Here is a 20,477-nt window from a genome sequence, read left to right on the forward strand (position 1 = left end):
TCCTGAGTTTATGTATTTGTAAGTATATTTTAATAAATATAATTTTACGATAATAAATAAATAAAAATAACAAATCTAAATTGAATTGTATATTATCACACATTTTTCGTCTTTTAAACTCGATACCTATATACTTAAAAAATTTTATCTTTTTTTAATAAACTATATAAAAGATCTTCAACAAAAAAATTATACAAATTTTAAAAACAATCTTATATCATAATTATCCTTGGCCTATTGATTGCATTATTGTATATAAACATTTTCCTCACTTATTATTCATTATATATTTGGCATGAATTAGTCTCTTAAATCTCCCACTTAGTTGATCTTTTGTAAATTTAAGTTTTTCCATAAAAATGTAAATAACGAACTTAATACAATAAAAATGAGATTTTCGGCATTATGTGTACTTAAATCAACAATATAAATTTGTATACCTAGCATTAAGTATGTATATACCTAAAGGTAATCATTTATTATACAATATTATCAAATCAATAAAATCATCAATTATTATATTTTTATGATGAAATACAGACTTTATACTTAATGCAGAAATGATTTTATTAAAAAAAAAAATAAAAAAAAAAAAATACTGCATTTAACTTAATATAAAATAAATAATATGTCTTAAATATGTAACTGCAAAGTGTACACGTTTTTTTTAAAAAAAAATCTAAATTTCTTGATGACCATTTCCTTATAATATAAGACTTATATTTTTAAATGAATAATATTTAAAAAATAATGTTGACAAATAGTTCAAAGCCCAAATGTAAGTAAGTTATTATATAATAAATTAAATAAAGTATCTCTTAGGTATAAACTAAAAAATAAATAAAAATAAAATAACATCACATATATAAAGTTGAATAATTATTTCTAAGGGCAGTAAGGAAATTGTACATGTATAAGTTTACCTCTTCAAAACGAAAATTATTAAGCAAATTCGACTAAAATACTAAAATGCTAATAGAACATTGGTGTCAAAAAAAAATTAATTTTTGATTAAAAAAAAAAATTAAATATAATTTTACTGTTTTATAATTAAATATTAAAATTATACAGATGCTTTAATATTTTAATATATTCATTTAAATTTTTTTTTCTTACCAGCTATTGAAATTTACCAGGTTTTTGAGAAAATTTTACTACATCTCAAAAAAATTATGATTTATTTCCTCTCTAAAATAAACAGTGTTTTTGTCGTTTAATTACAACGAATAGTACAATTTAATAAATTATACTCTTCCAGTTTTTCAGTTTATTGTAGTGACAGCCATATTTGAGGGTGTCCCAATATGTTTTGTTACGGTTTCAATGACAGTATTTTTAAATCATAAAGTGAACAACTTGTTTTTGAATTTCGTTGAACAACACTGTGTAACTATAAATGTATTTTTCGTTGAATTTTGTTGAAAACACTAGCAGAAAAAAATACGTCTATGCTGTAAGAATGCATTTGATAGATGACTTTTGTTTATGGGGTAAGTAAGGGAGTGTAAGTTGAAAATAAAGAAAACCTAGGGTATCCAAAAAAGGTCCTTATGGAAATAAATATTTCTTTTACTCTTATAATATACATATTTATATTTTATTTTTATACATATACGTTTTTTTCTCATCCACTGGCGGCTATGGAAAAAGCGCAGGGTCTCGTCATTTCAATACTGCGTGCAAGCTACATGGCTAAGATAATAAAATACCTCTGAATAGAAGATATAAGGAAACTTTTGAACAACTCATCGTCTAAATTTATACTTGTAGATTTTTACACGGAACAAAGATGAATTTTACAGTATAAATATAGCCAAAAATATCTAACACATTTGAATCTCTGCACCTATAGTGAAATTAACTTTTTAACGTGTTTCAATAAATGATTCCCGGACGGATTATTAAATATGATGTGGGTGTGAATTTAAATTGCATAGTCTTGGAAATGAAGAATTTTAAACTAGAAAGTACTTCACCGTCTTTCGCCATAACCTTTCGAGTCACACAAACGCTACTTTAGCTTATAATTTATGTATGGTCCATCTACCATTTTCTTCTGTATCTAATTTATTTACGTGTAAATATATGCATTTTAGTGGAAAATGTTTCCGTCTATATTATCCATTGTTGTCATTACACTCCCGTAAAAGCTAATTCAATTGTAAAAAAATACATTTAATCCATAATTTTATGTCGTATGAATTGTCTACTGTACAAAAATGTCTTCAAAGCAAAAACTTATATTTTAAAACAAAATTAATGATGTTCCCCCGTTATGTTATATTTTCTCAGTACTTAGTTTTTTTCTTTTTATCTTAAAAGGTTGCAATAGTAGAGCATAAAAGATGTGTCAAAATACGTTTACTGTTGTTTAACAAAAGCTTCTTTTTTCCATACTGTACTGACCCTTAAGCCATCACCCTCTTAGCTTACTACCACCGTCTGTCTAGCAATCAACCGTTAATGCCGTCTGATCCTTTAAAAGGATGTGTCCGCAAAGGATGTCGAGGATGGTGTAATATGGTGTAATGGAACCACCAATGTCCTTATTTTTCACTATAGTCTGAGTCCAGGAAGTCATAATGATGGCATGCTTTTATTTTCCTAACATCGAATCGATCTTATTGCTAAAAGGTTAAAATACAATATATACTAAAATCTGAATAAAATGATAATATGATTAAAAACATAAGCAGCCCAGTTTTCAGTTGTAGCATACATTATTGCTGAAATGTTAATAATAAGACTGATATACATACAACTCACATAAAAGTATAGATATTAATAGTCACAGTTTCCTATGAAAAAAAAACTTTGTTATATTTGTAAGTTATAACAAATCTATTACACTCGTTAGATTTCCGTTAGATATAATCTGTGCAGTATGTATATTGATTTATTTCTCTTCAATTTCCGACTTATGACTGAATAGGCATTTTAATATTTTATATTGACCTTAGATAAACTTCTTAAGCTTATGAGATTATGAATAGATAATATGAATTATGTAAATATTTTTGTGAATTGAACACTTAAGCTGATCCATCATAAGAACTGATCATATACTTGTATCGTTTATCACTCTATAAATACAACAATACTATAAATTTAAAAGGAAAATTCAACATTGAACGTAAAATATTGAAATATATTTTACTTTGTTATATCTTTAGTATAATGACAAAATTTGATTGATTATGATGTATATATAAAAATCAAAAAAAAGGTTGTTAAAATTGATATATTATGAAATACATGAAGTGTATAGATTTTTCTTAGATTACAAATTAATTACAATTTAATACACTATAAAATGTAATAATAAGAAAATATGATTAGTTAGAGTAATATCTTTGAAAATAATTTTAAAAAAACAATATAATATATTATCAGTATTTCATTTTAAATATGGTTACAATTTCAAATATAAGCTTAACAATCCTATCATTAATTGATACTTGGTACGATATGTTATCTATTAGTTTAGGTATATAACACTTATATTTATTGGTTTTTAAAATTATTTCGTGAATGAAACCTTATAACCACCTACTACTACCATTTTTACAGTCTGTGCAATTGTTATCTCACGTTGATCTTTGGTCGTTTCCAATTTTCTCTGACAAACAGTCCCATGAGAAATTACTGACGATCTGACCAACTTGAATAGCACTCTGGCATCTTCGATTCGCAGACCATTCTGTGGTATTATACTTGTTTTAAACTGACTTCTTGCCATGAAATCAATATTAAACGAATGCCTTTATACTTTTAGTCTATTTTAAAAAAAAAAAAAAAAAAAATGAGTAATTTTGTATACACATTTTTAAAAATCAAAAATAAACCTTCTAATTATTCATATTTATTGACTGCAGGTAATGAAGTATTTTAAGTATTTTATTTATTTCAAATTTAAATTTTTATAATAATTAAAAATTTAAAAAAAAAAAAGTTTACTTTTAATTTATTTAGTCATTTAAATAAAAATATATAGTTTATACAATTTGCATAATTAATAAGTATTTAGAGATGAATTTTGTTGATTCCTTATTTCATTCCATATTTACGAATATCTTATAAAAAGTAAATTATCGAGTACTCGGTTATTCATTAAATGTATAAATTATACAAAATTCAATATTACTGAATGTATATATTTATGTTTTATCAATGAATAGATAAATACCGTAGAAATGAGTCGATTTCCGAGTATAATTTAAAAGACCGTATAACGGATTTAATAGAGTTTGCGATGATTAGATAACCAATGGACATAAAAAATACAAACACACACATATATATATATACATATATTTTATTAACTTATGTTCACTTGTAAGTAACTCTAAAGTTAAGTTAAGAAAAATATTAATTCTAGTCTTAAAATGTTAAATAATTATTTTCAATTAAGCACTATTGCTCTTATCATGCCACATATTATAAACACGATTTTATAACTTTTAAAATTTATAAATGATAAATTATTATTTTGTTAAAGATCCATTTTTTCATGATAATATATATCTATTGTATAAATATGCATTCATCTTATACAATTGTATACAGTTAATGCATACAGTTGTAGTGCAGTGGACAGGATTCGGGAAATTACACATTTTTTATTAAATCAATTTAAAACGTAACTACTCTATATATCATTTTATTATATATCTGTTTAATATATATAATATATATACCATCGTTGGCTTACATTTTTCGGACTTACAATACGCGTGACATAAATATCCATCGCCCGCGTTGGCGTTTCTTCCACATCGAAACGCAATATAATATGTTGATATTATTATTGTATACCGAAATGTCAGGAAAAACCGGTGACGGTGCTGGCCTGATGGTTATATATTATATTATATTATATAATATCGTTCAATAATGTCTGCAGAGACTGTCATTTATATATGTGTGTGTGTGTGTGCGTGTGTGTGTAAAATAATGTATGTTATTATATGGACGCTGTTTTTTTGGTTTTTCAGTATACACACGCTGGGACAGCAAGAAAACGAAAGGAAAAAATAAAGTATATAATATACGAGTCGACACCGCACAGCCATGCAGCGCAGAGGGGCTCGTGATTTTTCCATCGTCTTGGCCGTATTCGCCGCTTGTTTTATCGGCCAACTGACGCTCGGCATCCACACAAGTAAGTCGTATATAACAATATATTATATCGGTACACCTCACCATCATCGTAGCAGAACGGTATATATAAAGCCGTGAGAGAAAAACGATCTGAGTCCATCTGGCGAGAGATCGTCATCATTCCCCGCTCGCATTATTTGCCGCGACCGTTGCCGTCGCTGTCGTCGTCGCCGGCTGTTGGCCACCCCTTTGCTCACTCGCTCTCTCTTTTTCTAACCATTTCGCTCACCTCTCAGTATAGGTTAATAACGAAACAATAAAAACTTTTCTCGTGCAAGTGTGTAGTGTCGGTGGGTAGGTGAGCGTATGGAGAGAGGGTGGATTTTTCACGTCCAAACACGCCCGCGGACGATCGTTGTCCGCACACTTTACCCTTGGCCCACAGTTCCGGAAATCCGATTTTGGGGTCGGTTGGTAGGTGGTGACGTTTTAGCAGATTCCTCATCTCCCCTTCCTAGAATAATAAAGCCGTTTTGCTCCCGTAACCATTAAATTCAAAGTGCATCGTCGCAGCCACTGTGGCGCAAAATATCGTATAACGTTCTGTATACGTTTTCTCAATCGTTTCGATTATGTTTTTTGGTAGTCACTCGGTGTGTATCTTATGTTATATAATACCTAGGTACACCAGCCGTCTGGGGGATACAGCGTGATTTTGGGGAGTATTTGTTTCGTTTTGTCTTAGAAATGATCAATATTTGTATGGTAAGTTAGTTGAAATATTGTGATTTTAATATAAACAAACCAAATTGCATAGAGGTAATAATAAAAAAAAAAAAAAAAGTGTTCTAATAACACATCATATCAAATTATATTAACTTAATGATGATCATTTTCAAATATTTAGGACAAATACTTTTTATAGCTTTTAATTATATTCTTTAATACTTGTGTATTTAAAATTGTTTGTGGTATTATAAATGTATTATTATTTTAAATATTTTTAAAATGTATAAATCATATCACAATTAGTTTGTTTTTTCTAGTTTGATACCTATAAACTCTAAAATTGTGATGTACTCGTAAAACAATTATTACTGTATCAAAAACTATAATTTATTTTATATGACAAACGTTTCTCTTCAGTTCATTAATTGTTTGTAGATTACGAGTAGAGAGACAAATGAATTGTTCAGAGTTTATGCAATTGTCTTTCGAAACAAAATTCTATGTTACTCTTTTCAAAAAAAAAATATTTCGTATTATTCATGTGTATTACGAATATTATTGAAGCGAATGAAACGAATGATGAAGGTATTGGTATTATACTTACGTTACCGATGTGACGGTTGTATTTGATTAAATATTTTTTACTCAAACGATAGAAATGTTAATCTGACGTGATCGGAAAACTGTAGTGATGATCGGCGGAGCGATAAAAAAAAGAAAATTGTTCAAACAATGGTATTCTCAATAAGTCGGTTTGTTAATTATTTAAAACACCCCAGAACGAGGCGAAAGACTACGGAGGATGATTGTCTGGGAGGACAAAAATTTCAAATAATAATAAGCTTATAACTCTTTGTCAGGATTAAAATTAGGGTTCTTCGAAGGGTCGTGTTCCGAACGGACACACACACACACACACACGTATATTGTAGTCACACATAATGGATTTCCGCAAACACAAGTTCGTTTCTGATTATACGTACGTGCATACATGAATGTATATATATATGTGTGTACTGCAGGAGCACACTGTTATGTTTCGCCGCGTTTTATATAATCACCGGGCGGTCTTTGAATAATTTAACTGACTGTGTTATAAAGGCCACGAAATATACAAGAATCCGTTAATCTAATCATATAAGAGGATTTCGGATTATACGAAACGTACGCGGACGTGTGTATATTATATTGTTTTTAAGTCTAGGAAAGAGTAAGGAGCGGGGGAACATATGTAAATGGACACAGAGATGATGGTGGGGTTTTATTTACAAAGTATATAAAAAAAAACCAAGGGCCCTTTACTTTTATTATGCGTATGAGACATAATGAAATATATGATGGAAAAAAATGTATACATTATGCACTCGCTTTATTTGCCACGTGAGTACTTTTTCACGCGCTTTCCTTCCTGCGGGGCACGACAGTAGTAGATGGGTGGAAAAAAAGGCTGAGAGAAAATCCCTTCAGTTGCAGCTGGACGTTCAAAAGCGACTCTGTGTGTGAGGGATGAAAAACACTGCTTCAGAAGCAGTGGTGTTGTTGGTGATGGTTAGGGTGGCAGCGGTAGAAGCATAACGGCAATGGCAGTATTAGTATTGGTTAGGGTATTCAGTGCAGTTTTGTAAACGGTTTTTCACAAATTTAACGTTAAAAATGGTTTATGGTGTACACTGGTCGTTATAGTTTTTTTTTTTTCACTATTATTATTTCAATTATTATTATTATTATCTTAAACGAAAAATACATATTGGGTTTATTGATGAACTCAATAATTCACCACGTAGGTAATTGAATTAACCACTCGACTCTAAAGGGCCCTGTGACACATGACCCGAAAAAATATCTGTGAGTGGATGGATGAGGAGAGAGTGGACGCCAAAGTGCTTTATCTTAATAGTTTTCTGTCACCCTCGAACATTGTGTCAACTTACTGATAGTAGCTCCGCACAACCATTATGCTAACGCTTTCTCTGTCAACATAAAAACGCTCAAAAAAAGTAAATTTTTCCAACAAAGATTTTTAAAGTAAAAAACTCTGCTAAAACTTTTAGTTTTTAATTTTTCCAATTTATTGAACCGCGAAATTTGAGTGAGAAGTCGAGTGCAGATGTTGTAACATTTACTAATTAAGAATGGGGTAGTTGACTAGTATAAAAAAATGACACAAAACATATTATTATCTTATGGTTCTAAAGATTTTTCATATCCTAGTCATATAGTTGATGTCTTTTTTTGTTATGAACATATATTTATTAGATTCTGAACCGAGTAATTTGATTTTATGATAATATGAGGTTATTTAAATTTTATTTTTATGTTTGCAATCACTTTTTGTAATAGTAAAAATTCTTCAACTTTTTAATTTAAAGGTAGTTTTTAATTAAAAAAAAATAATTTAGTTGATAAATGGAGAAAGGGGACCTAAATTAAAAAATTCCTAGTATTTTTACCCATTCTCCGCAATTTTTACACAAAATTGTTTCGATAAAATTGTGTTGGAATTAAAAATTAAATAAAAACAATTATTTTTTATAGGTATTTGATGTTTGAATTTAGAAAAAATTACATTTTTGAACGATAAATAATAATGTTAATTATTCTATTATAATACAAAAACATTATTCGTGGGGATTTAATTTTTTGACGTAGGTATAATATGAATTTTACTAAGCGTAATGATTTTTTCAATGTACATAAACTAATTTATAAATAACACGTATTTATACCCTTTCACTTTTTTTGATAAAATAATATTAAATTAAAAATGAATAACAATAATATAATAATATAGTATAAGTATACATCATAATTATAATAAAGTATTAATAATAAAATTAGTGGAATATTTTTGGCGAAAATCAAATCAATTTACTGTAACATTAATAGTAGTAAAATAAGTTTTTATTTAAATAATAACAAAAACATTTCATGACATTTATTGTGATATAAGCTCATCATTATATCTATCGTTCCTGTTCAAAATTATTTTTCGTATACATTGATATTTTATTGAATTAAAGTTTAAGACTCCATTACAGCAGCTTGCTTAACGTCTACTGTAAAGCAGCGTGGTACCCACTTGCCAAACCTTTTTAAACTGTAATACAGCTTTTTTTTTAGATTCCGAATAAAATTATAAACGTATATTACTATATTTACAATTATGAGTATTATTTTTAACCTTCATCGGATTTTAGAGTAATAATATTCCATTTGTCAACTTTAAAGTAATTTCCTTTAGCTAATTGAATTTAATTGATGTTTTTAGAGAATTGTAATCAAAGAATTTCCAATAATTATTTATCTGAATAACTGTGAGAAGTTAAAAATAATTAAAAAAAAAAAATTTTTGGCTACATAAGTTTTTGATTAAATTTATTTAATCATTTATTTATATTTTCTTTTTTAATTCAAAAAGGAAGAACCGTAATTAATAATATTCAATAAAAATGTTACATTTTCCTTGATATGATATAAATTTAAAAATAATTTGGTTTTTATTAGCTATTTATAGATATTTTCATGAGATATTTATACAATTTTAGACACACTTATAAAAAAATATTATTTATTTTATTCAAGGGAGGCGCAATTAATTTTTATTTTTGGGGATATGTAAACCAAAAAAAAATCTGGGAACCGCGGCGAAAAGTACTGATTTACGCAGCACACTACATAGGTATAGTTCATTGAGTTACTTATAGATACCAAAAATCAATTTCAAACAATGGATCAATGTTGCCTTTATCGATACATTATACGTTATAACATTATGTAAAGTCAGATTATGGAACAGCATACAAGAACAAGACATGGTCTAAACGTATTGACTTACCTACATAATATATCTGATGAAAATATACACATAATTTTTTTTTTTTTTTTAATTGTAAAAATATAATTCATCTTTATGTTAATGCATTTAAACACTGCACATAACATAAATATTTAATAACATTCAATAATTACATAAAATCATAGGTTATAATCATTAAGTATTATAAATTCATAATTTTTCCGAATAAATAATTATTGATTAGTCTAACAATTTACAATTTTTCAGTGTATTTTTTTCAGATCGGTCCTTAAATGCCTCATTTTTTTTATTTTTAACTAAGTTTATCTGAAAAAATTATTTGAAATATTACAATGTTTTTTATTATTCTTAAAAAAAAAGAAGAAGAATCACCTTGTATTAAAAAGATATGCTATCGAAAAACAAGATGAAAAAATAAACGTAGTTTTATATTATATATATTATATGGGTGGGTGTGTGTGTTTCTATACATCATGATTTTCTTTAGTAAGAGTATTTATTCAAAAAAAAAAAAATCACTTCAGTGTGCGCACGTAACCAGCAATCTTTGTTGAAGCATCGTAAATTATTATTATATGGAATTATTTTCACTGAGATGAATAATATCCATGATATTATGCTCTTGCAGTAGCTGTTTATCAACCGTTTCAATATATTTTTGTTTTATTATATTATTTACTTCTAACGAATCTTTCAAAGACAATGTTAAATTAATTAAAAAAGGGTTTTTTTGAAATTTATTTTTTCTTAATGAATTAATATATACTTACTTGAACTTGTTTCCTATAATCCACATTTATAGGGAATCATAATGATAGTTTATAATGTAAACACTTTAGTTTTTGAATTTAAAATTGTAATCGCATATATCAAATACTATTACTTTTTGTATATTTTATGTTAGGAAGATATACTTCAAGTGTCTTGGAAAAATATTTGAAAAGTATTGTTTGATCATCATGACTTTTTGTGAAGGGGTCACACATACTTCCTCGAATTTTCGATTTATTGTTTATACATACTACGAATAAACCACCTTCATAAAATATTGACCTATACAGACTATTCAAACTGTTTACTATTCTAATAATTATTAAGCTTCTTATTTGTATATTCAATTGACAGCTAACCTTCTACAATTGGCATACTTGATCCATCTAGTAAAATGTAATGCAATTGATGAACGTGTTGTAATTTTGTATTAATTTAATTCTATAATCAGTATGACTAACGAATTATGTTTTAAAAATAAACAAAAGACGCTTTAAACCGCGTAGATACTAGAAATTGTTTGAAAACTATGACTGCTTAGTAGCTATATAATAGTTATTGTAGTAGTAACGAATTTACATAAGTAATTCGATGATTTCGGTTAACTAATCATTAGATTTAACTGAACAGAAACATAACTATTTCAGAATGTTTAAGTAGTTCTATAAGGGCTCGTGATGGCATATGATGATTTTAATTTTGATACCTTTGCGCAAGTTTACCATGACTGAAGTCACAAATACTTTTGGCAGGAAGTTTATAGCTATATATTATTATATAATATCATACTATTGAATTCCTATATTAGGTATTTACTCGATTATTTCACTGAGTTATGGTTATAATATGTAAACTGCCGTTTCTAAAAGATAATCAGACAGATAGTACATAGTTAAAATATTAACACAGAAGTACTTGGAGATTTATATCTCTTACTAACAGAACCTAGAGTTATATTCATTATTTTAGAAATGAAAATTTAACACACCCCAGAGTGATTTTAGAAACTTTGATGACTTACTGATGGAAACCCCTGGGACATTTTGTTGTTATACAAAAGTTTCTAATTAAAATTACTACATAAATTATCATACCCGAGTAAGTAAAAGTGTACACAGTACGTTATAGTGACGTTTATTATGATAGAAATACACGTATGGCCAATTTTTTGTGCTGCAGCTGCATTAAGTGTATGACATGAAACAAAATGTTAATAATTATTAATTATTATTATAGCATTAAAACATTATGGAATTTTAAAATAAGTAGGTTTAACACTATACGACTTAATTTAGCTTTTAGCTGAATTCCGTACATTGTAAATGAAGTGCCACCGTGTATATTATCTTCTTGTGTTAGGTTAAGTATCGATTGTTGACTGTAACGTCCAACAGGCACGCTACCCGTAATCACTTGTTCGCACCGACGTGAGAGCAGGGGAATTATTTATTGTGCTTTATACACCACGCTGAAGAGAGAAACAATTTTTTTCGCTCTTTTTTTTTCAATTATTGTTTCAACGAAATGTACGCCTCTCTTGTCGCGATGCCTTTTTCCTTTTTTTCTGTTGCTTTCTTTTATCACCTCAGACACGAATACACACCCTCCACCGTTTTCAGTGTCAAACGACCCAGAGATAAATAATCTACCCTGTTTTAAAATGATCATTCGGATTTATCTAAATTGAGATTGTTTTGTGGACTTGAGCCCGCCCTAGAAGGGTCAGAATTAACGATATAAAACATTAGATTAATAGTTATAATATTAAATAAAAAAGATGGTATTTTGATGATACTTGTAAAACATAATAAATTTAGTAGCAAAATCTTTCGTTACATTCAATAAACGTTTATACAATTATTTTAAATTATTTCGAAAAGTACTGCACACAGATCTAAATCGTTTTTTAAAGCAATAAAATATTTAATTTAATGGAAAATTTTACAATGATACATTTATTTTCAATATTCTATATATAATTAAACGTAATTTAAATTTAAAATAGTGAATTCTACTACGGAATTTAACTTTTAAGTAATGTATAAAAAAAATGAATGTCAAAAATAATCAAAAACACGAATTATTTTTCTATACATATATCTGCTAAAATTCTGATCACAAGTATGGTAAATATTTAAATCCATAAGATTATTTTTCCAATACTCAAGGGATACTTACCTCTAAAATCTATATTTTAAATTATGTTTAACTCGAAATAAACACGTAATTTTCTGAAAAATATGTAATTACTTTTTCAGTGCTACTAAATTTGATAATTTATTTACATATAGTTTTATAATTTTTATCATCTAGCACTAGAAACATTATTCTTAGACTCAATAGGTGTCATTTCTCATAAATCTGCAGTTAATTATACCGTCAATAACTTGATATTCTGTTAAAAGTAACAACGATATAATAATATAATACACGAAATGAATTCCGTCTTCGTCTGATATTTATTTAGTATAGTATCAATATACGCGAATGGTATACTTCATGGCAATGCGAAATATGATCGAAATCGATTAATAACATTATTCGTAATAAAGGGGAGCAGTTAAATAGGAGAGACTTTGTTCAAGGATTTTGACAATAATAATATTATACAACAATAATTATTATCACAATTATTATAGTACTATAACTGTAATAACTACGAATGTAGTTGTAGGTGTATAGTTACGTGAGTTCGGCAATATACCAACCGTATAACCTCGGTTTGGGTCGGAATTCGAGAACGTTTACAATTTTTCAAATTGCGACCGGAAACAAAAGAGATACCATAGTTACCAAAAAGCTGTGTGCTTCGAGGAGGGGAAGGACCTATTAATGACCGTTACTGAATTCCTGGAGAGTCCGCAACCGCAGTACCAGACATCGAAAAGACCGCCACAGAATGGTTCACATAGTTTTAACAGAATTCCGTGGTTATGGCAGACGGGCATGCAAGCATATGTTTGTGTGTGTACGTGTTTACATCTAAACAATATTATTCTATGTATAATGTATATAGTATATATAATATTGAATATTTCCACCACAACGGTGTTTATAAGATTGAGTGGAGTGCCCGCGTGTTCGTGTACGGAACCTTTGAGGGGGAGGATAGATACATAGTCACACGGTGATAAAGACCAAACGAAAACGCCGAGAACGAAAACTTGGAGAACATCGTTGTCGGCCTTTGACAATGAAATCCGACCGTAAGAATGAGAACCCGTGGTCCGGGCATTCCATCGAAGTTGTTTTAGTCGTCGTCTACGGTCCTACAAACCGGAAACATAGTAAACCACATTCGATACCTACGCGCACTTGTATACCTTTTATATACATACTTTGTTTGTGGGCCAACCGACGACCGCGGAATTAACGCAAACAAATCAATTGAATGGTCTCCATTTGCAGTCCGTACCACTGTTCTTATGGGGTTTGAAACTTTAGAAAACATCGAAACATCGACGTTAAGTCTTCTTTTATAGCTGTATTTGCTACACCAGAAAGGTCACGCGTCTATCTATATACGCAAAGATCCCTTTAAGCACTCTCGGAAACGTTATTGTAAATATCATAGACACTTACCCTTTTATACGAAAAAATATTTAATTGAATACAAGCATTAAAAATCTCAAATCATTAAGAATACAGTATACATTTCAAAAACATTCTAAACTTATTATTTATTAATATATTATTATTTCAAACAATTCAGTAAAAATATATTATAAGTATTCTAAACAATCGTAATTGAAAAAATAAAAATCAATGTCACTTGTTTTAAACTGAAAATAATACTATTAATTTAGTACGACTTGAGCTTAAAATGTGTATAATTGATATATTTATAAAGACAAAAATTTAAAAAAAAAAATATTCATGAAGTGTTGTAGAAAATTTTAATTAATAAAAATTATTAAAAACACCGAAATAAGAATAATAAGTTAAAAAATTATAAAAAGTCAAAAAAATATAAATTGTCAAACATGTCAAATAGAAGATTAAGAATTGAATTTATTAGTTCATAAATCAAATTGTTGCTAATGTTCAACAGTAAGTTAAAAATAATGTATTTTTCTATAAATTTGTTGTTTAATTTATGACTAATTGCATTGTTTAAGTATCTCTTATTTTACTAATTATTATATTGTAAATAATTAACTAAAAATTAGTCCTTTGCTATACTTTAAAATATAATCGATTTGTCAATCAAAATACATTATCGTATAATATTCACAGTTATTGAAAATATATTTTTCTTATTTTGAAATATCGTCTTATTCCATTACACGTTGACATTGATTTTCGTTATACTCAATATATTATCATTTAAGAAAATCGTGATTCGTGACAGAATGAAGCGTTTTGGTTAGCCTTTGCTAACCTAACAGCTCATACATAATTATTCAATTACGTACATTTTACGAACCAGAACATTTTTTTTTTTTTTTTTTAATATCTCGGTTGAAATAACCTTCCAACTAACAAAATCATCAATACCAATACTGAATCACAGTTGATCTGATTTCTTTCAAATCTGTTGAGTTGTAATATTAATTCAATAAAGAAAATATATTTATCAGCTAGAGCAGTTTCATTGCTTTTGTCAAACAACATGTGTTGTCTTCATCTTACAAGTATAGAATATAACAATGTGTTTAGTAATTGTAATTGTCTGTAGTAAAATATAATAATAGAGTAAATTGAGCAATAATTGAAATAAAAGTAAGAAGATTACCAGAGTTTCCTCGTGTGTTTTTACGATATTTAAATTTTAACTATAATATTAAACTCATAATTTACTCAAATATTAAGTATTGAAAAAACTCGCGAGAAAGTACAGATTACTTTTTATCTTTATGTTTAATAATATGTCGATTTTCTCTATTTTTATAGTTTATTACACAAAATTGAAAGAGCTGCTAAACACAAATCGTGTATGACATACGCTTGTAAGTCAAAGGTGGAAGATAAAATATTAGAGTATATTGTCTTCTTAAGTACATTAAAGAGGTTTTAATGTTTTCTTAATAACAACAATAATAATAATAATAATAGTATATAATTTAATATATTTTTCATGGGTGTCTCACGAATTAAAATATAATATCTAAATTCGAACAATAAAAAATCTTTTATATTTGCCAAATATAATTATTGTCACATGTATTTATCTATTTACTTATGTTACCTGATCGATTATTTAATTTAATTAAATTTGTTGATAAAACAATGTTATTTATGTAAAAGATTTATTTTTGTAAAACAATATTGAAGTATTCAAGTTTCAATTCTCGGAATTCAGGAATGTTTTGAAAGTTTAAAAGCGTCCAAGTTATTGTATTTTCAATACAGAAAACAAAAAAAAAAAATGTATTTTCATTTTTGAATTTTAAAATAAAAACTAAAACTATGTTTACATTTTATTAAGAATTTCGACTTTCTTGTACGTCAATTTTTGGTGAATGTGAATAAAACAGGTGTTTATATCATAACTGTAACTTTATGTTTTCAATTGTATTCCTTTTTTAGTTCATAACTTGTTCATTTGCTTACGTATTTGTATATTATTTTATAAATTATACAACTGATATACATTTAATTTCTAAAAACATTAAAAAGCATTAAAAACAGTTAATCATAAAAACATAATATTTTTTTCTAAATAATTGAAAATATTATAAATACGATTCATAAATTTGGATTAAAATTTAAAATAAATAATTCTTGTCAAACACGTATTAGATATTCTCAGATACATATATATTTTTTTACTTTTTTTAAACAAATAATTGAATATTTTTTTCTTTTATTAGGAAAATTTTAATGCACATAATTTCCAATTGTAAGGAGAAAAAAAGTTCATTCCTTTCTTAAGTTATTAGTTTATCATTTTTATTAAATAATTGAACACATGTGCTAATTAGTCGTGTCAACGTAAACTTATCTAATAAAGATAACTACAATACATACAGCCATGTAAAATAAAATAATAATAATAATAATTATATCAACAGATTTGGACAATCTTGACATTTGTTTATCTCAAACAAAAATAAATAAGTAAAAAAATTCATATAATTAAACATATCCGACACAAAACAAAAAAACTAAATATAATTAATAAAAATATGTTATTAAATATTATCTTATAAATATCAGAAAGAGAAAAAAATAATAATACATATCAATATATTAATACACTGCTAAATACAAAAAAAAATGAACAAATAACTAAACTTAACTCATGGTCTCATACGATATGACCCGACTATGCTTTTGAACGGACGTTGTGTTATTTGAAACACTTCGATATAATCACCTATGTTGTATCTATCATTATTTAAGACTTTTCTAACCACACATGGTTCTCTAAATTTAGGAATTAACTTTTTATTACATCTGACCATAACGTTTATGTTACTTATTTTGGCGTAATCACTTCTTTTATAATACATATATACATATATATATATATATATATATATATATATGGTTGACTCCTTACTTTTCGCAAAACCATACATTGCACTCGATTCTTGTACTTTTGTCATACGCTCTACCGCATTAGCTCCTATATTAATGTTTACTTTCTCAGTCAAACAGTTTTCTAATGCGCGATGTATTTCATCACTAACTTTACTCACCTGATTAACTCCGAACAACAATTTACTTGGGCTTTGTCCTGTCGCTGAATGTAGGCTATTGTTAATTGCAAACTCAACTTTATTAATTACTTGGTCTCATTTATTTCAAGTAACCGTCAACTTAGCTAACAGATTTTTTCATAATTTCAATTTGATTGTTAGCTCTAGGTGTTCTATAATAACGAGAATGAAGTAATCGATTCATTTTCTAAGATTTGTTTGATTACAATGAACGTAAAAGAAATGCCCCGATCATTTACTATTTGTCTGGGCTTAGAATACACTAAAAAATAATGATTTAAAAGTTTCACTATTTCTTCAGTATTTTATTTTATTTTATTTTCCAGAAAAAAAAAATTGACAAATTTTGTAAAATTAATAGTTACTACAAAAATAAATCAATTTTATTTCTGGTTTTCTCTAACGGTCCTAAATGATCTGTAAGTATAGCAAAAGACGATCCCCTTTAAAAATATTATGAAAAACCTTCCTTTTTTCACAGTAAGAACTGAGAATTATATGCATTTTAAACAACTCCTTATAATATTATGACAACGGAATTTTTTTCTTTTATGTTTGGGAATCAATATACTCGTATATTAGATATCTTTGTGACATATTCTTATAAGTTATAACATTCGATTCCATAAAACACATAGCATAAAATCGTACACTTTTATTTTTTTTCTTCAATAATAACCCGTTACGTTGTTCAAAAAATGTATGGCTACTGTTATTTAATTTATTTCTAATTTTTTACAATTATATCACCTGTATTTTGACTATGGTTTGTTTCAACGAATTGGTCTCTAATAGTATACTGGGACACCTGCTGAATGCATCTGCAGGTTACATTATTTTATCCAGACAGTACATTATTTTTTAGTCGTAATTTTGTAGAAATAGTGTTCGCCTCGACGGATGTGTGTTAATAGCGCTTTTATTTAATGTCACCCTGAAACTATCACGTTTGGTTATGATACAAAAATTTATTCTTGTTAAAAATATGTAAAAACGTTATTTTACGTAACTAAAAGATAGATATTCTAATTAAAAACTATGGAGTTTAGCTTTGTTTGGGAATGCACGTTGAGTAAAATAAAACACTAGTTAATAATCCATCTTCTAGTTTTGTAATGATACCACATCGAACCAAGACAAGCTTGCGTAGCAATGTAACTTTATATCGGCGGCAGGAGAATATAAATAGATAACACCAGGGACTAGGTAAACGTAACTATTAAAAATTTAAAAACTTTTTTTTTTCATTCTCACCAGATACAAAGTGGGCATCATGTTGTACAAAACTATATAGAGGTTTTGGTATTATTGAAAAACTCAGAATAAATTGACAAAAATAGATTACTAAACTTAGAAATTGCCTTTTTTGTTTCTAATTTTTTAGTGTAGAAAGAGCGAACATAAAATCTTCGTGTTTCTTATTATGACGGATTCCTTGTTTGTTAACTAAACACTAAATAACCCAAATATTATTTATTTTTTTAAACAGTAAAAACATTTATTCATTTGAAACTGTAACCAATGTTTCACAACTAATTGAAAAACTATTATTAATATTGTAAAATTCCTGGAAAATGTATGAGTCAAAATGAATATATCATCCAAATTATATAAGTAAATTACCGTCGTAAATTAATTCTAAAATTAAGTTCTTAATAAACCAATTAAAGACTTTTGGTGCGTTCATTAACTCAAATGGCATACTTACATTCTCAAATTGACCCATTAGAAACTAAAGTAACGAAGTAAAAGGTATAAACTGCTTTTCCATACTTTAATATCTTTTTAAATCTAATGATGTGATTATTTTTTTATTTCTTAACTCGTTTATTTGATCATTAATTAACAGAGTCAGAAAAATTGTCTTTGACGTTTATCTCTTTCAGTTTTCTATAATCTATGCAAAATTGATATTCACCTGATTTCTTTTCAGGCCTTCACAATAAGAGTGCATTAAGAAATATCACTTGATCAAATAATACCTTTACCACATAACTCGCTCTCAATGCTATATACGCTTCCTTGTTCCCCAAATGAAATTTGTCAAGGCGGAAAAAAAGGTTGGTCGCGTTTAAGAACTATTTTTATTTCCCTATCAATACAAGAAGGATAAGAAGTCCCTATCCAAGTAGCACTTGCTTTCATTGTTCTGGTTAGTACATTCTGTTTTATGAAAAATAAAATACATTCTGTTATTATCAATTTTATTGTTATACTGGTCTCAAAAATACCAAGCAAATTTAACTTAACGTCATTTAAACTGAAAAAAATATAACTTTCTACGGGTTTAATTTTAAATTAATTATCTGGAACAAACTAATCATATAACCTATATCCATTATAGCGATGAAAGCAATTGTGCATGTTAGATTTTCTTCTATGAGAATATCCAGTGGGAATTTCTCTTCATACGACACTAGGTGCTCATTTCCCATTTTCCAAGCTATCGACCTTTGTTTCTTCTATATTCATGAGACCGCTTGGCTTACTAGTACTATCGCCCTTGACTTATTGCATCAATTTCAGATAAGCTCTTCTCTGATACGCGGTAGATTCACATTCAGAACTAGTTCATTTTTCGATTTTTAGTTTCGTACAATTTAGTGAAATATCCTAGTAAAGATCTTTAGTAAAGGTCTTTAGTAAAGATACGCAATTGTACCAAAGTCGAAATAGCGGTAACACTTTGGTATTTCTACTGTCAGGTACCAACGTCTTTATTATGCTGAATTTCGTTATCTTGTCGTTGATATTTGGGTAGTTTTTGTAATGAATTTTCTTTACTTACGAAAGTCTGATGGATACGAGTGGTATAGGCAGCATCGAGTCGTTTATATTCGATTGCGTCACGAAATAGTTCGTTCGAATCCGCGAGATTTCGACCCAACAGATAAACACACAAATCCAATATTTGTAAACTTGTTTCATAAAACGACATTCAACTAACGTATATAAATATACTTTTTCGTGATTGCATTCTATTAAATTTTCACCTCGCAGTCGTACACAACTTGACATATCTTTAGACCGGTCAACTGTCATAATTAGGTACTCTGATGAACGTCTTGCAAAAACAATTTTCTAAATCTTGTTAATTTTCTATATTTTGTGATGCAAACCATTGCTTAGCTAAGCCTTTTAAGTTCGATCGGACTACTGTAGTTTTAAGTATTTAAGCTAACGGTACAAATTAGTTACACTATTCACTATTCGTAGCCATAACCAAAAACTTAAACAACGCACGTTTAATCCGTTAAAAACTTATTTAGTTTTAATAAAATCTATAGCAGTTATTACTTCATTCAATGTTTTACTTAGTTGCAGTTTTAACAATTTCATAAGCATACTGTTTTGAGCCATTGATGTATTTAAGAAAACATTTTTATCTGTTGTAC

General features: G+C 27.6%; 1 protein-coding gene across 2 annotated transcripts in view; it reads left to right on the top strand.

Annotated features, from left to right (window-relative positions):
- LOC112604223 (discoidin domain-containing receptor 2-like) overlaps positions 1-20,477 on the top strand; it is a 159,572-nt gene that overhangs the window by 34,119 nt on the left and 104,976 nt on the right. The window contains exon 3 of one of the 2 annotated variants that reach the window (XM_025353159.1): positions 4,995-5,161. In XM_025353159.1, the coding sequence (XP_025208944.1) occupies positions 5,071-5,161 (91 nt within the window). In that variant the 5' untranslated portion in view covers positions 4,995-5,070. Of the gene's footprint in view, positions 1-4,994; positions 5,162-20,477 lie in introns of those variants that run through there. The other variant, XM_025353160.1, reaches the window with a different exon arrangement.

The sequence above is a fragment of the Melanaphis sacchari genome, unplaced genomic scaffold (genome assembly GCF_002803265.2).
Source record: "Melanaphis sacchari strain LSU unplaced genomic scaffold, SCAv2.0 Contig11_pilon_pilon, whole genome shotgun sequence".
Classification (NCBI taxonomy): Eukaryota; Metazoa; Arthropoda; class Insecta; order Hemiptera; family Aphididae; genus Melanaphis; species Melanaphis sacchari.